Source organism: Hylobates moloch, unplaced genomic scaffold (genome assembly GCF_009828535.3).
Source record: "Hylobates moloch isolate HMO894 unplaced genomic scaffold, HMol_V3 SCAFFOLD_8, whole genome shotgun sequence".
Taxonomy (NCBI): Eukaryota; Metazoa; Chordata; class Mammalia; order Primates; family Hylobatidae; genus Hylobates; species Hylobates moloch.
The window spans coordinates 11,949,829-11,977,094 of NW_026652283.1; the positions used below are offsets into that span (position 1 = coordinate 11,949,829).

At 45.2% G+C, this 27,266-nt stretch overlaps 1 protein-coding gene across 1 annotated transcript; it reads left to right on the forward strand.

The window, feature by feature from the left end:
* The first annotated feature begins 7,874 nt into the window (after positions 1-7,874).
* EMP1 (epithelial membrane protein 1) lies at positions 7,875-26,143 on the forward strand. Its single transcript, XM_032159683.2, has 5 exons — positions 7,875-7,997; positions 22,854-22,980; positions 24,868-24,964; positions 25,070-25,210; positions 25,923-26,143. The coding sequence occupies exons 2-5, from the start codon at positions 22,903-22,905 to the stop codon at positions 26,087-26,089; spliced, it is 483 nt and encodes a 160-aa protein (XP_032015574.1). The 5' UTR covers positions 7,875-7,997; positions 22,854-22,902; the 3' UTR covers positions 26,090-26,143.
* The last annotated feature ends 1,123 nt before the right edge of the window (positions 26,144-27,266 follow it).

A 27,266-nucleotide genomic window follows, 5' to 3' on the forward strand; every position in this document is an offset into this window, starting at 1 on the left:
TCCAAGGGCTGTCCCTCTGTGGCCAGGGACAGTCCAACAGCCATTACCCCATGAGCCAGCCCCTGTCCTGCCCATCAATCAGCCAGCACTGGGCTGAGGAATCTGTGCAGCTGTGGCCTTGCCACCAGCTAGGAGGGACCTTGCATTTTCTTGCTTCTGCAGCAAGGCTGGAATTTCCTTGGCAGGGGCTCCACCAGCATAGACTTGCCTGTTTCACTGCACCCAGGGTGCTGAAGGAACCCCACCATACCAGGATATAGGGAACTATAGGCTCGTTAGGGGACAATTCACTAGCATACCTCCTGCTGCCCTGCAGAGCTCTGTGTGGGCTGCAGCCTGTGGAACTGACTAGGGTCACATGCTGAGCTGTGGGAATTGAGGCATAAAGTGAGGTTCAAATGATGCCAGGAGTCTGAAATTTTGGGAAATGAATGTGCTGGAACTGAAAATGCTAATGGAGTAGTCTGGGGAGATTTAGCCAGAACTAAGCGATCTTTAAAATATCAGATTCCTGGCAACAACTCAGCCCTATGTCTTTAAGGTTAGGTAGACTCCTTTGGCTTCATGTTCTCAGATGAAAGATCAGAAGGCCAACAATATAAACTGTCAATCATTGCTCATGACATAAAAAGAGAAGGAAAGAGGCCAGAGAGAGCTGGTTGGCATCCATTTACACAGGCTTCGCATAAGTTTTTAGATTTGGGAAAGTGACCATATAATGTTAATCCTAGAGGGGACCGTCAAGATCATGAGAAATGACCCCATGGAAGAAACTGAGACCTGGAGTGCTTAAGTAAGCTTTCTAAGATTGCACACCATTGAGTGATATGGTCAGTGCTGTACAGCAGTCCAATGGGTGGGAAACAGAATAGTTAATGAGGTGGCAAATATGTCATTACATGTACAGATATGTTATGTACAGGAGTTCCACCATGGTATTGTTTATCATAGCAAAAAATTGAAGCAGCATAAATATCTATTATCCACTAATAAAGAATTGCTTAAATGGTATATGCACTCAGTGGAATACTACATAGTCATTACGAATAATGATGTTGATCTACATTTATTGACATAGGGTGCTGAGGGGCTTAGCTAGAGGGACACATAAATTTTGGTATGTAATAACAATGGATGTCAATGCAGCATGCACATCGTTTTGGGTAAAATTTCATATGCGTATATGAATACATGTATATGAAAGAATGTTTATAATAATTACCCAAGATGTGAGGTTTTGGATAATTTTAACTTTTTAATTTACATTTCCGTGCATTGTTGGAATTTTGTCTGAAGATCATATATTATTTTTATAATCAGAAATCAAACAGTAAAAGGACTTCCTCTTTTTTTTGGTCATGGAACTCCGTGTGCAGTTTCAGAGCTTCCCAGGATGGTGGGAGTGAATTTCCATACCCAGTTGGTTTATAGTTGCTTTCTTCAATAATAGCCAAGTACTGCCCAGCATACAATCCAGGGGATGGCCATTCAGAGAGCATCGTGCCTTGGATCTTCCAATGGAAGTTGCTGGTGCAGGAAGTAGATTAAGATGTCCCCAGAACTTCAAGATAAAGTCTCTTTTGAAGAGTAAAAGTTAGAATGAATGGAATGGTTGCTTTGAGCTTCTGTGGAGGTGACTACCTTTAAAATAGTCACAAATGGGTGGCAGGAGAGATTAAGGAACCCCCCACCTCTAATTAAGATGACTGGGTATAGTCACAGGCAAGCATGAGTAGAGTGGAATTATAGCTAGAAAAGTGAGACTGAATCAACTGCATTGGTTAGCACTGTAATTTGGCTGAGGACATAATGTGTTAACCAAAGAGGGCTGATCAGCAACATGTCCAGAAAAGAGAGCTTTGTGTGTTCGCCAGAGTTTATCTAGCTTGGTCCAAGGAAGAATAGCTGTAAATCCTGTGGCCATGGACTCTGCCAGGTTAAGAGCATTGAAGTTCCTCCCTAAACATCATCCTACAAGAAGAGGCTGGACCTGGCATCTGTGTTTGGAATGGCAAAGGCCAACTTGTGTGCATGTGCATGTCTCAAAGGGTGGAAAGAGGTCTTGTTTCATCCTGTAATATTTTTTTAAAAATTGACCAATTATCCTAAAATTTAACCAGGATGCATATTCCATTTTCCAGTGAGGCTGAATAATCAAGTCACTCTACTTAGTACTTGTTTATTTGTTTGTTTTCACCAAGAACCAATTTGTGTCTTCGAAAGTGCTAACTTGGTCTCAAAGATTACTCTGGCACGTCTCTGGGTCTCGTGTGTTTTGTGGACCACATAGTCTCATGGGGAATGTGTTAGGTAACAGGGGTACCTTAATGGCGCCGGTTCCGGGTTCTTCTCCCCTCCTTGACCGGGCACTGTCTGAACCCGCCAAAGGAGGGCCAATCAGAAAGAAGCATCTCCCGCCTTCCCTTGGACCCGCCCCACGTAGGCCCAAGGGATATAAAACCCAGCACACCAGCAGCTCTCTCTCTTCTCTCTCTTCTCTTCCTTCTCTGCTTGATACCTCCAATAAAGATCTCTTGGCTGCCACTGGTGTCGTCTCTGACTAGCCTGTCACCCTTCAGAATGTGCTTTAGGATACTTAGGCTGGACCACTTGGCTTTGTGCCCCTTGCATGGCAGTTTTTCTCAGGCAAATTTAAAGACATGTACTAACTACTTTCCCCACAGCTATGGTGGCTTAGCTAGATGGGTGCTCTGACCATGCAGCATCTGAGTTTGAGGAACTGAGATCCTATTACTTGGTTATTTGACACTTCATTGATTAAATGTACTACATTTTAATTGAATGCCTACTATGTAGCCAGCATCTACTTACTGGACCTGCTGCTCACTGTATGCAAAGGAAGGGCTAGTCACTCTTTAGTTCTTATGAATATTCAGTTGTTTACCAGAAATGGTCCATTAAGCAGTAAGAACAATGCACTCAGTAACATGAGAGCTAAGGTACAAAAGAAAAAAACATTTATTCCGTATACCTTTAATATCTGTCTTCTAGTATTACAGTTGGCATTGGTTGGAGAAAGGATCTCTTCATTTTTCATTTTGGCTACAATTGCTTCTTACTTGTTTTCTTGTTATTCTTCTCTCGCCATAAAGCTGTATCCACACTGGAAATGGCTCAGCTCCCTTTGTCAGCCATTTGGGTCAGTCATTCATACCCCAACTGCCTGAAAAAACTGGGTTCAGCAATTAGTATCAATCTGGTAACTGTCTAATGTGGCAAGGGTGGCTCATTTCTCCTACCAGTTTAGATGTCATTGTTGACATCACCACTTCTCCTCTCTAGCCACATGCCACTTTCCTCTCTGTTCCACCAAAAGTGTCAGTCCATGGCCCATATTCTAGAAAGGCTCTTGGTATTTCATCAGTGTTCTCTTTCCTAAGCAGTTTAAGGACCAGCTAGCTAAGAGACCAGAAAGTGGGGGACTAGGAGGATTTTAGAGACTTCTCATTTTGTGAAACTATATTAAAATTACATCTTACTGAGAGGAATTTAAGAAAGTAAGCAATACACGCCTATAATCCCAGCACTTTGGGAGGCCAAGGCGGGCGGATCACCTGAGGTTGGGAGTTTGAGACCAGCCTGACCAACATGGAGAAATGCCATCTCTACTAAAATTACAAAATTAGCCAGGCATGGTGGTGCATGCCTGTAATCCCAGCTAGTCGGGAGGTTGAGGCAGGAGAATCGCTTGAACCTGGGAGGCAGAGGTTGTGGTGAGCTGAGATCGCACCATTGCACTCCAGCCTGGGCAACAAGAGCGAAACTCCATCATAAAAAAAAAAAAAAAAGAAAAAAAGAAAAAGAAAAAGAAAAAGAAAGAAAGCAGTAACAGCCAGAAGAAAATGGGCTGGGTGTGGTGGCTCACACCTGTAATCCCAGCACTTTGAGAGGCTGAGTTGGGTGGATTATCTGACCCCAGCTACTCTGGTGGTTGAGGTGGGAGAATTGCTGGAACCCGGGAGGCAGAGGCTTCAGTGAGCCAAGATTGTGCCACTGCATACCAGCCTGGGAGACAGAGTGAGACTCTGTCTCAAAAACAAAGCAAAACAAAAAATTAGCCAGGTGTGGTGGCACATGCCTGTAGTGCTAGCTACTCAGGAGGCTGAGGTGGGAGGACCGCTTGAGTCCAGGAGGCAGAGATTGCAGTGAGTCGAGCTCGCGTCACTGCACTCCAGCCTGGGTGACAAAGTGAGACCCTGTCTCAAAAAAACAAACAAAAACAAACAAACAAAAAACCCCAAAAACAACAACAACAAAAAACCCCAAAAACCGTAAAGAAAGCCAGAAGAAAGCCTGAGAGAGAAATAAAGAGAGGAATGTTGGAGAAAGAAAGAAAAGAAAGGGAAGGAATACAACGTTTCTGGTAAATTCTCAAATTTCAAAGAGGAGTGGTGAGGAACAAACATTCCTTTGACTTGGGAAGATACTGTGTAACTTTTTAACTTTTTCCCCCATTCTATTTACCTTCCGAGCAGTGTGTGCTAATATTAATATTGACATCCCTGTTCATATAATAGCTTTGGGGAACATGTTGCATAGTTTAGGATTCTTTTTGGTTAACTGAGTTTGAACAAAAACAAGTTCAAGCTATTATTAGTTTTCTTTTCTGTGGGCTGTAGGGGCCAGACCTGCCTTAGGAGACTTCTTGTATCAGTCATTAAAAGCCTTCGTTTCATGCATTCATTAAAATGTTTACACCGGTTCAAACTTGAAAGTCTGCCCCAAATGGCAACGTGCCAGAAGTTGATTCTTGTTGCTTCAGAAAAAGGGGAAAATATCCCTTTGCTGGAGTAACATTTGCACTGGGTGAGAGGGACATTCCCCCAAGAATATATGGCTTTATCGAGTGAGGTCAAATGAAACTTTGCCTGGTTCTTTGCCCATGCGGAAAATGAATGTGTCTAATTTACCTTCCAAATGGGGGAAATGGGAGCAGAAAGGCAGATTACTTGACATTGTTTGGAAAGACCATATAAACGCCAGGGGAGCTGTATCTCCAGCCCCATGTGGTTTTAGGCCCTGAACCGTTTACTGTCTGTAGTCTAAAAATTGTCTGCTCATGGCCACAGGAACACTCAGGCTTAACAAGTTAATCACATCCAGAGGCACAATAAGCCAGAACTTCAGCCAGAACAGATCCAATTTCCTTCCCAGACTGGATAACTTTGTTTTATAAAATAAGCTCAGTGATATTTCAAGGGTTAATTATAAGTCTTTAGAAATCCTGGACTTGCATTTATCTTTTAAAAATATTGACACAATTTGGCTTTCTATGGCACCACTCTGTGTGTGTGCATATGTGCATGTGTGTGTTTTCACAGCTCAATGCATTTAATATTTTCTCTCCAAACCTAGACATCTCCAAAAGCACACAGGAAGGTGAGATTTATCAGACCCATTTGGAAGGTGATGCTTTCTACTCACTTTAAGGTGAAACGGAGGCAGGCAGATGCCTGGCTCACAGCCACTGCCAGGTAGTAGGAGTGGAAACCGGGCCTCCTGCTTTGTGAGTCCTGTTTTGAAAGCCCCTCCCTGAGTCCAGCATCTCTCTTTTTGAAATCCATGGAAATCCAGATAGACTGAAGGATTCCTCTACTCAAGTACTTTAAGAAAAGTTCCTGATTTTTCCCCTTGTTAAGCCCGAGAAGGAGGTGGGAGGGAGAATGCCTCCCCTCTGCTATTCCTGGGCTCCAGGTTTCTCTTTAAGAAATGCAATCAGACCACATACTCCTCAGCATCTGAGAACACTTCCTCTGGAGTCCAGTTCTCCTTTCCAGGCAGCTGAGGGAAGAGAGACTTTAAAACTGGCAGAGGGCATCAGGGGTGAAAGGCAACCCTGAGAGTAGCAAAAAGCCAGGGAGAGAGGCTGATTGCAGCAGGGGAGACTGGCCCATCTGGAGTGCCAGCACATGCCTGGGGATTCCCGGGCCTCACCTGCAGACACCCTCCCCTCCCTGAGGGTTGGGATGCTCAGAGGTCACAGGGACTCTCAACCCGCTGCTGGGAGTGGCCCCTCTCAGACAGGCATTTTTATTATCAAATGAGCAATGAGAGAGGGGAGAGGTGAGGAACTCTATGAGAAACATGCAGTCTTTTATCACATCATCAGTTTTCAGTGAGAAAATCCAGACCTTCTGACTTTTACAGAGATAGAATTCAGTTCTCAGGGACTTGTGAAGACGCAGCATCATCAAATCATTGTGTGTGTGTGTGTGTGTGTGTGTGTGTGTGTATGTTTTCCTTATCATCCACCTTAGAAAATATTCTCTACATTCCCATGTTAAAATATTTTTTCCTAAAATCCATCCATCCACATGCCAACATCCTAAAGAAAGTAATATAGGTTCACTGCAGAGGATTTGGAAAATACAGAATTGTGACCAGAACAAACTAAACTGCCCCCATAATTTTATCACCAAATTTGATCAACATTTTGGTGAATAGCCACCACCAGTCTGTTTTCTATCTTTTTAGGGAATATAAGTTCCAAGAGGCAGGGATGTCGTTCACTTCTGTGACTCAGTGCTCTGAATCAGTCCCAGTGAAGACTGACGTGCAGCCTGTATTGGCGGAATGAATAAATAAATACTACGCACGCATATTTTGAATTGAAATAGGTTGTCAGGGTGCAGCAGAGAATAACAGAAATAGAATTGCTTGGATGTGTTGACTTAGATCCAAGCTACTACTGGTAACGTACTGTATCTCCTTGAATAAGTCACTTCACCTCTCTGGGCCTGAGCTGCTTCTTCAGTAAAATAATCCTTGTAGCTAAGATTTGTTGAGCACTCACTATGTACACTGCCATAAGCCCTATATGTGTATTTCTCATCATAGCTCTATGAGTTATGTACCTGCCATCTCCATTTTATGCATGAGAAAATAGGCATGGAGAAGTTAAGTGGTTTACCTAAAGTCACTCAGCAAATTTGTGGAGAGCTGGGTTTGAACTCAGGCATCTGGGCTTTTACTCTCTCCAGTGGAATACCTGGGCTGTGGGATGAGATGACTTCACATGCCTCTCCCAGCTCCAGTGTTGAGAGAGAGAGAGGAGTGGTACAGGGAGGCTGTCGGGATGATTATGCTGCTGGCCAAGTTCAAGAAAGTCAATTGTGGAACAAGGTCCAGCTGATTATTACAGAGAGCAAAGTTCTTAACTAGAGGACTTCCTCCTGGAATGTGGAGAGTCCACACGGGCACTAGCAGAGCATAATGAAAGACCAGGAATTCTCTGCTGTTCATTCAGTGCTCCATCACTCAGAGGCAGGGCTGCAAGGGCTCCTGGTGTGTCCCCTTCGCCTTCAGGGCCTCCCTGTACGGCCACCCACAGGACAGTGCACCAGGGTCAGGCAGGGAAGTAAATAAAAAAAGGAATCTGATAATTCCTGACAGTGAGCAGCAGCTGATGCATTTAATGGGGGAGGAAGACTGGGAATCTCGCTTGATGATGACCTAGGACTTCAGTCAGCAGGACACTGGCCCCTTTCCTCCCCCTCCCAGGCTGAAACCTGTGTTTTGCCTTATGTCCATGGTAACCAAGTCTCCTTTTTGGTGAGGAGGAATGGGCTTCAGTAAACAGATCTATTTGTGTGATCCTATTACTCATTTGAAGCAATGTCCCTCCTTTTTTCCACTGTGGTCTGTGTGTCTGAGTCAGAGAGAGCCTACAACAGGGTTCTTTGAATTGATGGCTCACTCCCAGCCACTCTTGACTGACTGCCAGCTTAGCAGGGCGTAGCTTACCAACAAATCTTTTTTTTTTTTTTTTTTTAAAGCCAGACTGATTCATAGAAACTCCTTTAAAACACGGTGAAAAGAAACCGCCCATTACACACCCCAGGACACCAGCAGAGGAAACTTATAACCTCGGGAGGCAGGTCCTTCCCCTCAGTGCGGTCGCAAACTTCCAGAAGAGCGGACCAGGGCTGCTGCCAGCACCTGCCACTCAGAGCGCCTCTGTCGCTGGGACCCTTCAGGTAGGACAGCTCCCAACGCTGTGGGGACTCTCAGCAAAACTTCTCCTTCCTTTCCACGGCTCTGCTTCTTCTGACCTCATCTAAGCTTTGCTTTTTCTTTTTTCCTTCGCTATTTTTGTACGATCCTCTAAGAACCAAGTCCTTGAAACTTTTGGCTCAAAGTGGATACAGAGACAACTTTTTCCAGAAAGTTCAGAAAAGCATATTTTGAGGACGGAGTCTGGGGAAATCAGTGGGATGGAGCTAAAATCGTGCCTGGCAGTGACCGGGTTCTCGTTCTAGGATGTGGAGGGAGCAGGGACTTTGAAACAAACTGGGATAGGATACTGTTTATGGAGGTAACACCACACACCTTGGAATGACATCGGGAACTGGCCAGAAGTTTGTCACCTCCTCCGTTTTGATTCCCATTGCTTCAGGACTTCAATTGTTTCTCTGCTCGCTGGTTGTTGGTTGGGATTTTTTGGGTGGTGGTGGATAGATAACTGGTTTTCAGTTTATTTTTGACATTGCCTTTCCTGCCTGTTTGCTTCTCTATTCACTTCTGTTTAAATTTAAGTATTTTTTTCCTCCTCACAGGATGGGAAGAGGGGGATTGGTTTGTTTAAAGAAAACTGTTGGCTGGGCATGGTGGCTCATGCCTGTAATCCTAGCACTTTGGGAGGCTGAGGCGGGCGGATCACCTGAGGTCAGGAGTTCAAGACAAGCCTGGCCAACATGGTGAAACCCTGTCTCTACTAAAATACAAAAATTAGCCAGGCATGATGGCAGGTGCCTGTAATTCCAGCTACTTGGTAGGCTGAGACGGGAGAATTGCTTGAATCCGGGAGATGGTGGTTGCAGTGAGCCGAGATTGCGTCACTGCACTCCAGCCTGGGCAGCTGAGTGAGACTCCGTCTCAAAAAAAAGAAAGAAAAAGGAAAACTGTTAGGGAGAGAAAGAGAGGGAGGCAAATGGTGTTTCAAATGAAACGTGGGAGGGGTTCATTTGGTCGAAGCAGGAGCTGATGAAGATTCCAGATGCCTTCTCTTGGCCAGATGTGGAGGGCGGGGGAGGCAAAAGGGAAGCTGGGTTTGGAGAAGAGGGTGGGGCAGGAGAACTTCATCTGTGCCTGTTAAAAATTGTTGAGTGGCTTTGTGCTTTCACCCCAGAAAGAGCTGCCTTTCAGTGCCGAGGGAAAAGATGGCATACCAGAAACGATAAAAGAACTTTTAAAAGAAAGTGGATGTGGAATGTCTCTGCATGGAAGGCAGTGATTGTTTTGAAATGCTTATCTTTTCCCTCGTTCCCGAAATGTGATTGTATAAATGCAAACACTCATACTAATCATGAAATCTGGAGGAATGAAGAAGGGTGCTTTTTCTTTTTTTTCTTTTTTTTTTTTTTTTCGGTTAGCATTTTGGGTGAGTGTCTACCGAGGCGTGGCCCATTTCAACATAGACACTGGTATATTTTTTCCCCAAGTAAACAAGATGAGAATGACAGGATTCAGCTTGTCTGACAAAGTTAGGCTTTTCCTTTAGAAAGGCAGTACGCTGGGAGAGAAGATTTCGATGTAATCAACCCTGTGTTGAGCAGGCAATGCTCCTTGTAAAACTGCCTGAAGGCGGATGATTGAGTAGGCATCAGGGCAACTTTTCAACATGAAGGGAACTCCTACATTTGCTTCAAATGTTTATTATTTCCACATTACATGGATGTGGATTAGAGAAGCCATTATTAAATCAATAGTGTTAATATCCTGTGAAAATTATACAAATCTTTTAGTTCTGTGCAGGTTAAAATAACCAGTCAGCACACGGAAAGCCCTGACAATGTTGGGAGTGTAAATCATCATGAATTACATTATCTGTGGCAACGTTTCACATGATACTGTAGCTTTATATAGGAGAAAATATGCTACATGTTACTACCTGGAGTTTGAAGACAGTTTAGAAAAACGCCGTTCTGATTCCTGCTCTCTGCTCTTCCTCCAAGAAGTAGTGAAAGAGTCCCTTAGCTGTGAGAGTTTTTCTGGATTTCAGCTTTGACAATACCGAAATGTGAGGGTTATTTACCCGCCCCCCCCCCCCCAACCCCCGCCACCTCCCACCCTCAGGGGCAGATCCAATTCCACCCAGACTCCAAAGAATGGGGCGGGGGCGGGGGCTGCAGGACATCCTGTCTGGCGCCCTGGTCAGAGGGCCCCCCACATTTACATTGTTTGTGGGTACTAAACTGTCTTGGGAATTGGCAAAAGGCCATCAAGAACCAACTCAGAGCAGATCACATCCTTAGAATCTGGCTATCTCCCAGGACTGCTGGGCAGACCGCTGGGGAAAGGAAAGACATCCCTTCTGTGGATTGTGGAAAGGACTTACTGCGCCTTCCTCAGCCCTTCCTGCTTCCTCCAGAGACCAGATTAGGCCCATCAAGTTCCCAGCCTTGTCAGTGGGTTTCATGGAGACCCCCGCCCGGGAATGCAGACCCTCTTGGCTTGCTCTGGGAGGCTCTAGGGATTTCAGGTAGTGCCAGACCCACAGGGACTACTGGAGAGAGACACGTTGAAGACCGGGGAAAACTTGTGGATGAGGCAAGACTGCTTTTCTGTAGACTCTATGGAGCCTGGTGGGGCACATAACTGAAACGCGGACACAGGAAAGGGCACGAGACAAGTCAGTTCCATTTCATCCTTCATTTCGGTCACAGAATTCTAAATTTGGGAGGGATCTTGGATCTCATTCATTCTCCTACTGTATGCAGAAATCTAATTTTTACACCATCTTGAACAGATGGCCATCCTACAGATCTTAAAATTTCCAGATGCAGGGAGCTCAGAACCTTAGTGTGTACCTCCACATTCAACCCCCTTAGCAGGTCAGCTCTAATTTTATTAAAGTTCCTTAAATCAAGCAAAATCAGCTTCCTTATAACTTCCTGATTCTGCTGGCCTGAAACAACTCAGAAAATATCTATTCTGGTTTTGTTGTTGCTCCACCCAATGATTCTTATCCTCTAAACACTTAACGCCTATTTAATATTTAATGAATACAACTTGATGGATCTACATTGCATTATCTTTTCTTCTTCTTCTTTTTTTTCTTTTTTTTGCCTAAGGCTCAGAAGGGCAGGGAGCATTTCTGAATTTTGGAATTATGCACGTAGTCAATCATACTCACGGGGTTTTTGATTTGGAGGTATTTAATTTTCTAAATGCATGAATATGGTTCCTTCTTTAACCTCCCACATGTATGTACATAGCTGCCTAACACAAAAGCTCAGGCCTATTTGGGACTCTCAGATGTACATACTCGGAGGGACACACCCAGTGTTGCTACCTACTAGGTCATGGTTAGATCAATCCAATACCAGGACACAGGCTTCTAGCTAGGCCTTTTGGAGATTGTCCCATAACTTGGTCCATAGTTCACGTAGCCCACACCTATACATTGTCACCACCCATCATAGTAATTATGGGAACAGGCTGCCCATCAAATGTAGCCTCCTTGTAATTGCTGGCCAGCAATCTGGGTATCAACCCCTTGAGAAGAGCTCTTAACCCCTAACCAGTGTAGAATGGGCATTTTCTCACCATAAGCTTCCCTTTTCTAATACTCTTCCCAGATCTGCCCAGGTGATCTTGAATTTCTGGACGTACTTGCTATTCGGTAATCAAGGAAGCCCAAATATGGTTCCAGTTAGGGGTTTACTTGAATCTTCAGCACCCAGCCCCGACATACACACGTCCTGAGACTACTCTTTGCAACACTTCAGTCCCTGGTGTTCTGCCTGGGTAAAACCATTTCCTTCAATTTACCTGGGAGATTCACTGATACTGAAGCAGAAAGATGAAAGCACAAACACCTGATTGCTGCTTCTGTCTCTTCCTTTTTAACAAAATGTTTGGGTCAAGGTTTTCTTTTGTGTTGTGGAGATGGCATTTCCCTGGAACTGCAATGGACTCCTCTGCTGTTGGTGCCCTTGGTCTTATGTGGCTGTGACAGTTTTTCTATTTGCTGAGCCTGTTTCATGAATTGTTTCTTCAAACCGGGCAGTTAAACTAGAGAGCCCTTTCAGCACAGGTTGAAACCGTGGCAAGAATCCTGGAGCAGACGTAAGACAGCTGACTAGGAAGACAGAGGGGCAGTGGTGTTATCTTGACTCTGCCATGTAACCACAGGCGAGGCACTTGTCTTCTTGCTTTCGGAAGTTGAACTTGGTGGTTCTTTCAGACCCCTTATGGCTCTGAGATTCTAAGATTCAGCCAGGCATGGTAATCCTAGCTACTTGGGGGACTGAGGTGGGAGGATCACTTGAACCCAGGAGTTTGAGACCAGTCTGGGCAACATAGTGAGACCCTGTCTCTAAAAGAAGAATTTTAAAAAGCAGGGCGTGGTGGTGCATGCCTGTAGTCCCAGCTACTTGGGAAGCTGAGGCAGGAGGATTGATTCAGCCCACGGCTTTGAGGCTGTAGTCAGCTATGATTGTACCATTGCACTCCAGCCTGGACGATGAAACAAGACCCTGTCTCAAAAAAACAAAAACAAAACAAACAAACAAACAAAAACACCAAAAATAAAAATGAAAAACAAAAAAATTAAGATCCTACCATTTCTATTTTGAGAAATCCCTTGGGCTGACGCTAGCAGCTAGTTTAATCCGTAAAAATTGATAGAAAAGTGAAACAGGGCAACGCGTGGCATTGAAATGGGCATTTTGCAGAGGATTCTCGTCTCCTAGGTGCCTTGAGGACCCACGGAGCCTCCTCTGCCCCATCCACTCACAGATTCTTTAGGCGTGGTGTCCCCGGACTTACTCTCAGCCATGAGCATTCACTCGGCACTAGGAATAAAAGAAAGAGGTTTGAGTAATTAAACTGAAGGGTGGCAACTCAGATGAGGTGGGCAGGCTGAGTCTGCGAAGACATTGACAACAGCAAAGCATTCGCCAGGAACAGAATCAGGCTCAGGGAGAAACTGAGCTGGCCCTGGGAAAGAAACTCCACCCTCTTCTCGAGGAGGGAGACCCTGCAGCATGAGGGTGTGGTGTACAGGTGTGGACAGGAGCCAATGAGGAACAATTTGAGAGGAGGAAGAGGAAGGTGCAACTAGGACAGGAGGGTGGGAGGGAGAGCAAGTGGTACGCTGTTTCCCAGGCCTGTGTGTTGAGGGAGGAGGCAGGCAGAAAGACCTAGAAGTGGGAGAAAAAGCTAAGTGGATAGAGAAAGACAGAAAGGGAGCAAAAGAGCAAGGGAGAATTGATGAGGATGTTTCCCCTCCCATCCTTCCGCACTTATTTGGGGCCCACCCACCATCGATGTTTCAGGACACTCCTTCGGTCAAAATTCGATTCTTTGTCCCCTGTGAAGAATCTTCAGTCGCATTGGCTACCTCTTGTTTTTTCAGGATAGTTGACACCTCTTTGGTATCATTTTAGTTTCCATTACGTGTGCCCACCAGGCTGGAACCTCTTCAATGTTTCTCCTCTTCCAGATCAGATCAGAGCTGAGAGCAAAACGGGGTCCTTGATCCTTAGGCTTCTCATTTCAAAGAATCAAAGACACTTCCCCAGGATGCTGGAGAAGGGGAGTTGGAGAGAGGTTTGCAACCCTGAAACAACTAGTCTGGGCCAAGCCAGTGTGTTCACATTGATCTCAGAGAAAGTTCTGAAGCTGAGACCTGGAGCTTCCCTTTACTGAAAGATAGACTCCATGTCTGGGTGGGGTGGGGACTCCTGTGCTGAGGGTTAGAAGGTTGCTCGGAGTTTGCAGGGGGATCTGTTTCGGGCCTGTGGTGGCCAGGCAGGCTGGCTCTGCTGGGTGGGCATTCTCAGCAAAACGACAGGGAGAAGCAGTGGCCTCTGAAGACCTTGTGTTTTTATAATTGGCACAGTTTTAAGGGGTATATGCTGACTTTCTGATTAACTCAGAGAGGGTAGGAGGAAAAGAGAGAACAGTAGATCTGGTAGAAGTTCTAGAACTTCCACCAAACCCTAAGCCAAGAGACAGGAGAGAAAATCATGCCAGGTGGAAGAGCCCTGCCTGGAAGGTGCGAAGTGGCTTCAGTTCTGATTCGATTCCATTTCTCCTTTGGGGACGTGCATTTCCTTCTTATCAAGGGGTTGGACTGAATGACCTCAATGCCTCTCAACCTCTAAGGAACGAATTGAAATGAAGCCCTGAGCCCACCTGATGGGTCTGGGGTGTCTCTAGGTGAGGGGCCTCCCCTCCCAGATTGCCGCCTTCCAGGAGGCTGCAGCTTTGCTGGTTGAAGCATGTTGCCGCCATCTACTGTTGGTCCCACCCAAGCGCCGCTGGGGCCGGGCCACACCTAGGTTTTCTTCCCAAACCCCTAGTTATTATCTTGGCAACCTCTCCCTTAAAGACATTCTGGCAGCCAGAACACTCCTTTGTCAAAAGCAGAAGGCAACTCACGCTTCCGTCCTCGCCCAGGGAACATCGCCCGATCCCTTGACCAGCTGCAGTCTGGGGGAGTGGGCTGGGCCCCAACTTCACAGCCCAGGTCTGGCCTCAGTCTTTGCAGATGTTGCCCAGATCCACCCCTCCCCTGGACACAAAGGAGGACAAGCGGAAATAAGAGAGAGAGGTTATTCTCCTCGGGAGCATTTGCAAAAACAATATTCATGCCGCTTGTTTGCTTTTAGCATAATTGTTGGCCCTCAGGCTCTGCCAGAGAAGCATAAAGCCCATTTCCCTGGCCCGAGCCCCTCATTTTACACAGAGGAAGAGACCAACCAACCAGGAACTGTGTGGCCCCCGCTCTGTGCCTGGCACAGGCCTTCAGCCCTCATGCTGATCCTGTGAGGTCTACAGGTCACAGTTCAGACGTGGTGGAGCCAGGATTGGAGCTGAGAAGCCCTGCTCTGTGCTACTTTGAACCCTGTGCCTGTGGGAGCCACTGACCAGAGAGGTTATGTAATTTTTCCAAAGTCAGAAGTTGGTCAGAGGCAGATTTATTATAAGAATCTGGTTCTCCAATAGGTTCTCTCTCTCTCATACAGTGTGCTTGCCCCACTCCCAACCCACACCTTGGTTCCTCACCCCTAACTATGTGAGACTCTGTGATAGTCTACACAGCACTAGACCAACACGACTTGCTGTATAATAACCCCCATTTATAATAGCCTGCATTTGGGAGATGAAAAAGATCATTGTTTTCCCTGCAGCGTGTAGGTCCCTATTACTTTTGCTGCTTGATTGACATGTTTCTCCTGGTCGTAAAAACTGCCCTGTATTTTCCAACATCAAGTCCTACCTGAGGTTCCTTCCTTCCACACCAAACATGAGCTATGCAGAGGCCGGAGGAAATGGCCCTTGAGAATCCTTTTTCTCCCCATGTTTCCCACAGAGAAATTAATACCCTGCTTTCCCACCCCTGCATAAAAACAATATTGAGAATGGAAAAGTACACTTGATATAAAACAACAATAACAATGGCCAGAGAGGCTCATCCAAGGTCTCATCCACTGAGCCTGCCTTTAATCCCAGTCTTTTCCTCCTCCAGACACATCCTCTCTGGCTGCCCCCAGAAGGGAGTGCTTCCTTTTCTGCTTTTGTGTTACGTGCGCATCCATTTTGCCAACCAAATGATCCTTCATGGGAAACAAACACATCAAAACCAAACCAAGAAAAGCAAAATGCTCCCGACTTGCGCGGAGGACAGAAAGGCTTTCGTGCCACCCTGAGCGGTGTCCTTAGGAAGGAGAGGCAGCTGCGGAGTTTAGGTGTCATGCTGAGGAAGATGGTGTGGGGTCGTCTGACTCATGGGGGTCAGTTGACCAGAAGTGGCTACGCCTCTCTCTCTCCTCGTGCTTTGGAGGAAGCACCACGTCTTTGGTCAGATGCCGTGAGAAAGCTTTCTCCAAAGTTTACAGTTATCCAGAAAGAGATCAGAATTTCACTGTCAGAAAAACATTGGCCAACAAAAAGACAGGGAGTGTCTAGCAGTAATCTCAGGACTCTGTTATGACTTGACTGAGATTTTGAGATCTCAGGTGAGGGCCTGTGGTGAATCTTCTGATAACCTGGTAGTTCTGCTGTGAAGACAACCATGCTAGAAAGAAGAAGAATTAGTCTAGTCGGGTAATCTCACCGGCAGAATTGAAAGTCACGGTGGTCATTGCCAAGAGCACACTCGGACATATTGTCAGAAAAATCTTTCTAATCAGGGAAGGGATCCTGGTAGGTAGTGAGCTCTCCGTGACTGGAGGAGGTTAAGCATGATTTAGATAGTTCTTTGGTCAGATTTGTAGATGACTTTCTTGAATTGAAAAGGAATTTTAAAGACCTCCCTCTCAGTCCTGACATTCTATAATTCAAAGAAGTAGAGAGAAAAGTTAAATCTGCAGACAAACTAGTGTTTAGAAATTTAAGACATTTTCTTTGCATTCACTTATTTCCTCTTGAACAAAAGGCAACACACACATATATACCCTTGTATATTCAAATGCACTCAGGAAACAGTCACATATTTACATAGGTATTTATATAGAAATATATAACAAAGTTTGCATACAATAAGATGCTCAATACATAGTTGTAGTAAAGTATTAAACAATTTCTGAAAAATAATAAAGGACTCAAGTCTATGTATGTTAAAAAAAGGAAATATTTTCCCTCTATAATTCTGTGTTCAGTCATTTTTGACATTGATTATTTTTCCATGGGGAAGAAAATATGGCCATCCTTAATTCATTTATTTGTTCATTGAACAGATATTTATTTGGTACCTGTCATAGGCAAGACTCTCCCTTCAGGGACTTAAAATCTTAGGGCTGTCATTAGTGGTTTTAATAAAAAGCTATGTGAGGCCAATAGAAGAAGAGAGAAAAGAAAACTGCTCCTAACCTATGGATCTGGGAAGGCTTTTTGGAAGGAGTAGGATTTTAGCTTGGTTGAAAAGAATTTGATAGACTGTCACTGAAAGAAGAAAACAAAAGCAGGGCTTTTATTTTTGGAAATCCAAGTCCTGGGATTGCAAGGGCTGGCTTGAGGTGCTTGGAGCCTCTTTCCTGGTGATTGGTGGTGGTTAGTGGTAGGGGTTTGGAGGTTCTTGAGCAGGGGAGTGCCATGGTCAGATAACCCAGTAGCAGGGTAGAAGATATGTTAGAGGGGAGGCGTTCAGAGACAGGGTCATGGGTGAGGCTGATGCCATGGTCAGGCTAGGACCTGAACTGGACAATGGCAATGGGAATGGAACATAAGGAAGGATGTGAGATAATAATGGAGGTAGAAACTCAGGGTAGGACTGTGATGTTTTGGGCAACAAAAGTGGAATGAGGGGAAGGGAAGATAGGACATTTGGCAGTGGTCATTACTGCTCTCTTCTCCCCAGAAAAATCCTGGTCTTTCTTAAGCTGCCAGGGAAATGCCAGCCAAATCCATCCCCTGCTTCTCAGAAAGCTCTCTCATGCCCTTTTGTAGAGAAGGTCTCCATGATGCCTTTCATTCTGGGAGAATCTCACCCACTCTCAAATGAGTCATGGAAATTTGAGCCCTGAGGGCCTTCCCCAGTGTTTGCATCGTCTTCAGCCCCTGATTTCTGAGCATGCTCCCCTCCCACCCCTCGGCTAAGGCTAATTCTTCAGTGACTCAAGCCCCAGGATTTTGACCACTTCCTTCACTGGAGAAGTGGGTTTTTGGTTGCTCTATTCTATTGTATTGCTCCCAGTTATTGTGTTTTAGGCCATTCTTAAAGAATTGCTGCTGCCTCCAGGCCCCATGGCAGTTCAATAGACACACAGACTTCTGGACAGGAAGAAGTTATCTGACTCCTAGCTTAGCAATCACAGAGCCAAATTATGCACCTCTAAACTTCCCTCTGTTCCTTAGAAGTCAATTATTCTCAAAGTCTCTGCAGATTTAGTTACCCACTAGAAAAGGAAAGGCTCCCATGGGGGCCTGAGTAATTTCTCACTGGTCAGAGAACCCTAAAAGTGTTAGGCTGCCTGAACAAAGGCAACAAGGCAAAGTATGGCAGTCTCAGAGCTGTGTTCCTTTGATTCTTTAATTTGTGTGTGTGTGTGTGTGTGTGTGTGTGTCTGTGTGTGTGTAAGAGGGAGGTGAGAAGCCAATAAAGATTTAAATGGATGGAGATAACTTGAGAGGTTTGGTTATCCCTCTTTCCCTTCCCTCGTGTCTCATATTAGTTAGTCCTTTAGAGCTATAGTCACGAGCAATTTTAATCCTCAGGGTTCCATTTAATTTAATTTATTTTATTTTGAGACGGAGTCTTGCTCTGTTGCCCAGGCTGGAGTGCAATGGAGTGATCTCGGCTCCTTACAACCTCCGCCTCCCTGGTTCAAGCGATTCTCTTGCCTCAGCCTCCCCAGTAGCTGAGACTACAGGTGTGCGCCACCACGCCCGGCTAGTTTCTTGTAGTTTTTTTTTGTTTGTTTTTTGTTTTTTTTTGAGACGGAGTCTCACTCTGTCGCCCAGGGTGGAGTGCAGTGGCGCAATCTCGGCTCACTGCAAGCTCCGCCTCCCGGGTTCACGCCATTCTCCTGCCTCAGCCTCTCCGAGTAGCTGGGACTACAGGCGCCCGCCACCACGCCCGGCTAATTTTTTTTTGTATTTTTAGTAGAGACGGGGTTTCACCGTGGTCTCGATCTCCTGACCTCATGATCCGCCCGCCTCGGCCTCCCAAAGTGCTGGGATTACAAGCGTGAGCCACCGCGCCCGGCCGTAGTTTTAGTAGATACTAGGTTTCACCATGTTAGCCAGGATGGTCTCGAACTCCCTCAGGGTTATTTCTACTAACTATAGCTATGTTAGCTATTCTGTTGGCTGAGAACTTTATCTGAATACTGAATGGTCAGTGTTCATGAGGTTTGCATTAGAGCTAGGAGCACGAAGACACCTCTGCTGTAGTGTGGTATGGGCAATGCAGAAAGAAAAGGAGGAACAGTGGTCAGAAACGAAAGATGGTGGTTGGAGGGAGGGAACTGCAAGCCTGTCCATTAGGGCAGAAAGAAGAACAGAAAAGGGATATCAGAGACCCGTGTGTGGCTCTGAGGTGCTGATCTCCATTTCTCTTAACAATACTTCTTTCCAGAGTCAACATACACGGCTCCTATACCTTCCTCAGTTTCCCACCCAGCCCCTAACTGCCCCTGTGCCACGTCTGTTAGGTAGGTGAGGCTTAAGAAGGAGATAATCCTCCACTCACAGTGGTGGGTACAGAAATGTGTTCCTGGTATCCACATAGAAGTCAGTGGATGGCCTGTTCTTTAAAAATGCAATGAATTGATAAGCTCTGCTGGCCTAGGTCTGGGAGTCTAAGCACCACAAATGAACACTGTTATGAGCGTTCCCCTACAACTTTGGAACTGCTCAGTGCACCAAATGCTCTGCAAAAAGCGGGTCTTGCTTCAAAGTATTCAGAATTGCAATGCTGTGATTGTCTGCATCTTGGTTTGCGCTGCCTCACTAGGACTAGGGGTATGCTTTCCACTGGAGGTGTCACCCATAGCATTTTAGAGAGGGCTGAGGGAGAAGTCTACTATTGTTTTAGTGAAACGCACTGCTAAGAAATAAGCAGTAGCCACCAATACTTCCAATGGTATAAATTCTCATAAATGGTATTTTTTTCAGTGCCTTTGTGTGAAGCAAGATTCACAATGGGGCAGGGAATGAATCTCCCCACAAGCTACCTTGCAAGTAATGGGTGGGTAGAAGTTTCAGGAGCAGGGGTTCTTCTGTTATTCTACTTTGCTATTTGATAGATGCCCAGATATTTACCCATTAGGTACCACTAATGGCTTTTTCATAGAGACCTCAATGATCGCCTCCTCCCAGACTGAGGGTTTCCCTGGGGGCAGGAGGCATCTAGCACACTGTAAAGACTGGGTAACTAGGGATGATTCAGCCCAGAAACTGAAGAAGATAATTAATTCTGTTTTCACCTGTGTTGGGGGAAGGCCATTGAAAATAATGGAAGCCCCTCTAAACCGACAGTGAATGATATTAGTAAAACCTGACAAATAATGGGCGGGTGAAAAGATGGAGAAGTTGTAGCTTAAGCTAAACAGCCCCTCCTTCTGGCTGGATACAGCAGCTAAAAGCAGAGAGAACTGTGTTTTTGCACAAGACCACTTGCCAACTCAAGACATTTTGCTGCTTTCCGTGGTGAAAAGACAGGAAGGGCACAATCACAAAAATCTAAGATGAAAGAGAGTCGCTCTTTTGCTTGATTCTCACATCCATTCTTCCAGCCTGCAATGGGCAGGGCATATGGTCAGGTGGATCCAGGGGCCAGGCACTCGCACACACCACCAGGGCTGTGATGCATGGGCCCAGGTAGAGGTGCTGTGGGAGGGGTCATTGAGACAGAGCGTGAGCTGGGCAGAGGAAATCAGACTTGACTTTAGGGGTTACAGAGCAACCCAAGGAGACAAAATACTGCTGAATTCCCAACAGCCTATCAGGGAGGGAATGTTTTCTGTGACTCATTTAAGTGGCCTCACTTGGTGGATTATATTCTGTTATTGGCCCCTCCAGCCCTTCCCACTTTTAAGAAGAGGATGTTTGTAAATTAGAAGTAACAGGGACAAGAAAGTCATTTGAAGAGCCCAAGGAGGATTAAACATAAGTATTCGTTATGTAATATTTGTAATTCCCTGCAATCAGCCTGTTCCTTTCCCCCATAGGGGGCAAGGAAATCAGGATCCGGTGAGGTGTGAATCTTGGGGGGTATGAGGAAGTTGGGCTGAGAAAGTGAACTTTCTCCTGGTCTTTCCTGAGGGTATGCTCTTAGGTCTCCCCCCCTTTAAGGGGCAAGGGTTAGACAAATGACAATTTCTGAGGACCGAAAGGATTTTATACACCTGCCTCATGAACTAGACAGCAGGTATCTTATAACTTGCACTTAACATGGGGCAGCCTAGCGATTGGGTAACTGGATTGAGCTGGCAACAGCTACCCAGCTTCACTTATGAATAATAGTAATAATAATAACCGCAGCTAAAGCAACCCCATTATTAGTAGCTGCCATGTGCCAGACACTAGGTGTTTTACATAAACAATCTGAATTCATCCTCACATTTCCCTTTGCAATTGACACTGCGACTTCCACTTTCTAAATGAGGAAACAGAGGAGCGGTCAAATAACTGGATATGATTCTAATTCAACCTCTGTCTGATTGAAAAAACTCTTTTCACTGTGCATTTAAGTCAAGCAGAAAATTGGGGAGGTGTGCTAGAACCTGAGAAAAGCAAAAATGAATTTGAATGTGTGGGGAGATTATTAATAGCAGACATGAAAGCTTCAACCTCTTCCCTGAAGAGGCAGGATAAACGTCATGATTTTTGCATTCACAGTTAAATTGGACACATTCCTAAAAAACAGCCTGGGTTGGAAGGAAGCGGCCAGATTGGGAAGGGGCTGTTGGAAAGGGTCAGGGAGAATGGTGGAAGCCAGTGTCTGCCTCTCATTCCTTGCTTGCAGAGAGCAAGGCACCCTGATGTATATTAGATCATTCTAGATTTTTGATTGCCTGATAAAGTGAGAGGAGATAAAAAACACGTGAAGTGTTGGAATTATAATATCGGTGCTCTCTAATAAATACCTGATGCGGCATGAAAGTGGCTCAAGCACATTCAAAGCATCAATTAAATTAGGTGGAGCGAGAGAGGGCAGTGGAACAATTGCAGGATGCGCCTAGCTATCTCCTCCCTTGGTTGGGGCATCCACACATCCATTCTGCCTAGGGTGTGAATAACCTCAAGCCCTTTCCTTTTGATGTCCCTCTGAGCCTGCACTGCTTTGTGACAGTGTTAGGCATGACAAAGCTCTCCTTCTGTAGCTGACATAAATCAGAAGAGCCTCCCCCATGTGTATCCTTCACACTTCCTTCATTTCCTAGGCTTTATGATCAATGAGCTCCCTTCTCTGCTGCGATTATGGCTGAAAGCTTTTGTTTATCTGTGCACATTCTTAATCGATATTAGTTCCCAATCCTCCCACCCTGTGATTTATGCATTTGCCTGTCTTCTGTATTGAGTCCTGAAGGATTGGAATTTGGGTAAATGTCATGTACAAGGAGAAGGCACATTTGGTGGTATCTCAAGTTGCGTTACTTTTAAAGCCCCCAGAATCATCACACTGAGCTGTGGAAAATATGACTCTCTGCCCAGACCAACGGCAGGCTTCCTGCCATGAGGCACACAGAGCCCAAAGGCTCAGGTGTAGTAATACTAGTTTGAAATGCTCAGTCAGATGGTGACCAGACTATTAAACTGTAATTAGGTTGTTATAATTACTGAAAACCAAACAGCATTATAATAATAGAATTGTGTCTCTCACATTTTATATCTCACCTGGGATCAAATTAGTAGCCTATTCAGTATATGGGCATTGAGTAATAGCTGCTATTCTTCAGAAGGCATTTACTTCTATTAAAAGTGCTGGGTGAGCAATTTGATGAAAGCATGGACATTCTCCTAGTGGAAAATGGACATTTGTATGACATTGTTGCGCAGAGACCTGGAAATTATAAAGGCCTACTTCTTTGAAAATCAAAGTCCTATTTTTAACCTCTAAAACACAAACAAAATAAAATATGAACAGTTATCATAAAATGTTCCTTTTTTGAAATAGAATGTATTAGAGAAATGAGTATGTAAATACCCAAGAAGAAACCCAATTCTGTTTCCATGTAGGTATGTATAACTGGATGAACAGGCATTTAGGCAAATCAGAACTAGGTTACAGGGGTGTTTTCAGGAATTTATGATTAGATTGTGATGGTTTTTAGTGCAGCTCTTCCTCATGTTAGCAGATAGCCCACACGTGTGGGAAAGCTGAGTCGTCTTATTGAATCTGACAGTAACCGTTTTTGTCCCTTTCTTTTTCTTTTCAGAACTCTCTTTGCTCACGAGTTACCAAAAAAAAAAAAAAAAAGAGGCAAGATGTTGGTATTGCTGGCTGGCATCTTTGTGGTCCACATCGCTACTGTTATTATGCTATTTGTTAGCACGATTGCCAATGTGAGTAATGCTCTTTTGTTCATTCATTCATTGAGAAATCATTCGAATATTTACATCAAGTGCACAAAAGAAGTTTAAACCACATCCCTTGCCCTTCATGAACTTACAGCTCAGTTGTGGGAAAACAAAATAAACACACGCTTGCTCTTCAAACAATTAATAACAACAGGATAAAAGTGAATGTCCACAGGGGTGATCCTGCCAGAGCTGTAGGTGGTGAAGGGCTGGAGGATCTAGTGCAGCTTCTTCGGTCTCTAGAAGAGCCTTCCCAGCAGCAGGGGTGAGTGGAGCTTGAGGTGAACCTGGAGGACTGGTAGATGGCTGAGGTTTCTCTTAGTGAAAGAGGGAAGGTGGAAGGATCATAGGGATGCATTCAGGAGGGAGCGCTAGCAAAGGAGCACATGTAGGAAGGACAAGCTTTGGTCAGAGGATAAGGAGGACACACACCTATGTGGCTGGAGCCGAACTTCCCCTCCTTCTGAGAAGCTTGATTAGAAGGATAGATGGGAAGAAGAGGATGCCAGACTGACGAATTCAAATTTTGAGGAAAGAATAGCACGTGAAAGTGGAGTTTTGCAAGATTAACCCAGTGCCACTGAATTAACTAACTCAGACAAAACAACAAAAAAATGGAGGTAGTGTCTTTTCTCTCTGAACCCCGGGCTACTCTGACCTCTAGTGGTGGCTTATAGCGCCCAATTTGCTTTTACTTGTGCTTTTCTCAGAAAAAAGCCAGCTCCTTGGACCTAAAAACCAAGGCCACCAATCACTAGGCAGGCAAACCATGGTTTCAGAATCTGTTTAGGTCCCTATCACAGTTAAAGTATAAGTGAGTTTTAAAGTTCAGATAGAAGAGCTTTGCAAACATTAGTGGGTGTGATCATAAGCAAGGCTAATTAAGAATGACTGTGATAAGACAACCCCCGCCCATGCGACCTCCTCATTTTGTAATTTAGCCATTCTGTATGTCAACTCCTATATCTATCCAGATAAATCTGATAAGCTTCTTCAAAGTGTATTAATGAGCACCAAAGTGCTGCGTATCTGTGAATTACCAGCCCCTAATATAAGGCTAGGCACACAGTTGTTTATTGAATGAAGAGCAGGGATTGGCGTAGGTGATTGCATGTTCCCGGCCCCGCCTTTCCAGTGTGTGCATTTGTGTGTGTGTAGACAGGACCCTGCACTTGTTTTCTATTCCAGAAGGATAATTCCTTTTCTTGGGCCAGGCAGGAAGGGATGGCGGCACCATGATCAGTCTGGGGGAATCCATTCAGATCACCCTTCAGCTTTTAGTAGGCCCTACAGGAAAGCACTTGCTGTAGTATTTTACTATCAAATTACTTTGCATGTTGTGACAGTCAAGTTTGATCCTTCTGTTTAGATGAAAGTGGCTTATTAACCACTAGATTCATTGTTATTTTCCCAGTAGGTCTCATGTTTCTTAATTGTTTCCAGTTGGACATTTCACTTTTTTTCCTGGTTAACCAGGGACTTAAATGAAACAATCTTGTTAGAGTATATGAATTGCACATACCTAAGCCAGTTCCTCATCCTGGACTTCTGTTTCTCAGAACCTTAGAATTTTAAACCACTGTGGTTGAGTTACTTCCATTTTTTTTAAGTCGTGAAGAATGTGGAGCCCAAAGAGGGCTAGGTGATTTCTTTCTGGGTTTCACATTCTTCTGTCTCTCTTCTCTCGGCAACTTTGTGAACTTCAGTTTTAATCGGACCTTATTTCCACCCACAGATAAGCTGCATAGCCATAGTTATGGCTAAATAGAATGTCTTTATTAAAATTTGATCCCGATGCAAGCTGATTTGTTATTTTCTTTTTAAATCAGAGGGCCAGCTTTCAATCAACATTTTCTTTCCTTCTGGTTTCAGGTCTGGATGGTTTCCAATATGGGAAATGCATCAGTAGGTCTTTGGAAAAACTGTACCAACAACAGCTGCACTGACAGCCTGTCATATGCCGGTGAAGGTATATATAAAGATATTGACCCAGTGCTGACAGTAGGTGTGGTCAGGGAATGTTCAGCCCCTGGAGTGACCTCATGCCCTTGTTCTCCTCGCCCTGTGTCTACAGATGCCCTGAAGACAGTGCAGGCCTTCATGATTCTCTCTATCATCTTCTCTGTCATCTCCCTCCTGGTCTTCGTGTTCCAGCTCTTCACCATGGAGAAGGGAAACCGGTTCTTCCTCTCAGGGGCCACCAAGCTGGTGTGCTGTGAGTATCTCATGGGTAGACTCCAGTTTACACTTTTAAGTCCATCTTACCATAGGTGTTTCTGGCAACTGGAACAGATTAGCACATGGTTCAGTGAAACTTCCTTGTGCAATTTTCTCCTCTGGTTATTTGTTCTCTCGTGGAGAACTTTAAATTGCTGCTTGGGTTAAGAACCCTCATCTGCTTCATTGTTCAAAACCAGTGCTCCTGGGTAGCTACCAAGTGGCAGCACATATCTGTCAGCAGCATGTGTGTACAAGACACCTGAAGAAGGCAGAAAGGTAGGAGTTCTCAGAAAGATGAAACCACTGCCACAATGCGCACAATTATTGTGATTCTCATTCAATTGTCGTTCTTTCCCAATATACTCGGTTTGGCGGAAGGACATGCTCTTTTGCATCCCTGAATAGCTTTCCTAGACCCACGAGGGCCAGACAGGACAGCTGGGTGGTAGGCATGAGGTTCTGTGTTTTACATCACACTATGGCCACACAAACCAGGGCAGATATGAGAGCTCAGACACCTCTAATTTATCAACATATCATCGATCTTGGCCCAGGGGACAGCCATCAGAACTCCGGTTGAGGGACAAACAACCAGAGTTCATTTTCCTATTGCTAATGAGGTAAATAGGATCTTTGTAATATTAGAAAAACTTTTTCTCGATTTTAATGTAAGAAAACACACCGACACATCTCCTTTTCCCCTGCAGGGCTGTGCATTCTGGTGGGGGTGTCCATCTACACTAATCGTTATGCGAATTGCAGTGCATTCAGCCAGCCGGAGTGTCACCACGGCTATTCCTACATCCTGGCCTGGATCTGCTTCTGCTTCAGCTTCATCATCGGCGTTCTCTATCTGGTCCTGAGAAAGAAATAAGGCTGGACGAATTCTTGGGGATCTAGAGGGTGGGGAGGAGGAAGCTGTTGAATCTGGGAGGGAAGTGGAGATTGCTGTACAGGAAAAACCAAGATGGGGAGGGGGGAGGGGAAAGGAAAGGGGGGAGGTCAAATCCCAAACCATTACTGAGGAGATTCTCTACTGCCTAGCCCCTGCCCTGGGGAGAAAGTACTTGGCTAGTACTCTGATGCTCCCTTGATGGGGGCCAGAGAGCCTCCCTGCAGCCACCAGACTTGGCCTCCAGCTGTTCTCAGTGACACACACTGTCTGGGGCCCCATCAGCTGCCACACCACCAGCCACATTTCTGGGTCATGCACTGAAGTCCATAGACCTACTGCACTGAGTTAAAATAGCGGTACAAGTTCTGGCAAGAGCAGATACTGTCTTTGTGCTGAATACGCTAAGCCTGGAAGCCATCCTGCCCTTCTGACCCAAAGCAAAACATCACATTCCAGTCTGAAGTGCCTACTGGGGGGCTTTGGCCTGCGAGCCATTGTCCCTCTTTGGAACAGATATTTAACTCTGTGGAATTCAGTGACAAAATGGGAGGAGAAGAGAGAGTTTGTAAGGTCATGCTGGTGGGTTAGCTAAACCAAGAAGGAGAACTTTTCACAATGGAAAACCCGGGGCCAGTCCAGACCTCGCGCATGGCTGTCCCTCATGGAGACCTCATGCCATGGTCTTTGCTAGGCCTCTCGCTGAAAGCCAAGACAGCTCTTCTGGAGTTTCACTAAAGTCACTAGTGAACGATTCGGTGGTGAAAGTACCACACAAACTATGGGATCCAAGGGGCAGTCTTGCAACAGTGCCATGTTAGGGTCATGTTTTTAGGGTTCCCCTCAATGCAGTCAATGTTTCTTTTAAGTATACAACAGGAGAGAGATGGACATGGCTCCTTGTAGCACAATCCTATTACTCTTCCTCTAACATTTTTGAGGAAGTTTTGTCTAATTATCAATAGTGAGGATCAGGGCTCCTAGGCTCAGTGGTAGCTCTGGCTTAGACACCATCTGGAGTGATCACCTCCTGGGGACCCTGCCTATCCCACTTCACAAGTGAGGCATGGCAATTCTGGAAGCTGATTAAAACACACATAAACCAAAACCAAACAACCGGCCCTTGGGTGAAAGGTGCTATATAATTGTGAAGTATTAA

What these genes read in the sequence shown, in the direction of transcription:
- EMP1 (XM_032159683.2), top strand. Translation starts at nt 22,903, where the DNA reads ATGTTGGTATTGCTGGCTGGCATCTTTGTGGTCCACATCGCTACTGTT. An exon ending in CCTGTCATATGCCGGTGAAG is followed by an intron (nt 24,965 to 25,069) that starts GTATATATAAAG and finishes CTGTGTCTACAG; the next exon opens with ATGCCCTGAAGACAGTGCAG. An exon ending in GGCCACCAAGCTGGTGTGCT is followed by an intron (nt 25,211 to 25,922) that starts GTGAGTATCTCA and finishes TTTCCCCTGCAG; the next exon opens with GGCTGTGCATTCTGGTGGGG.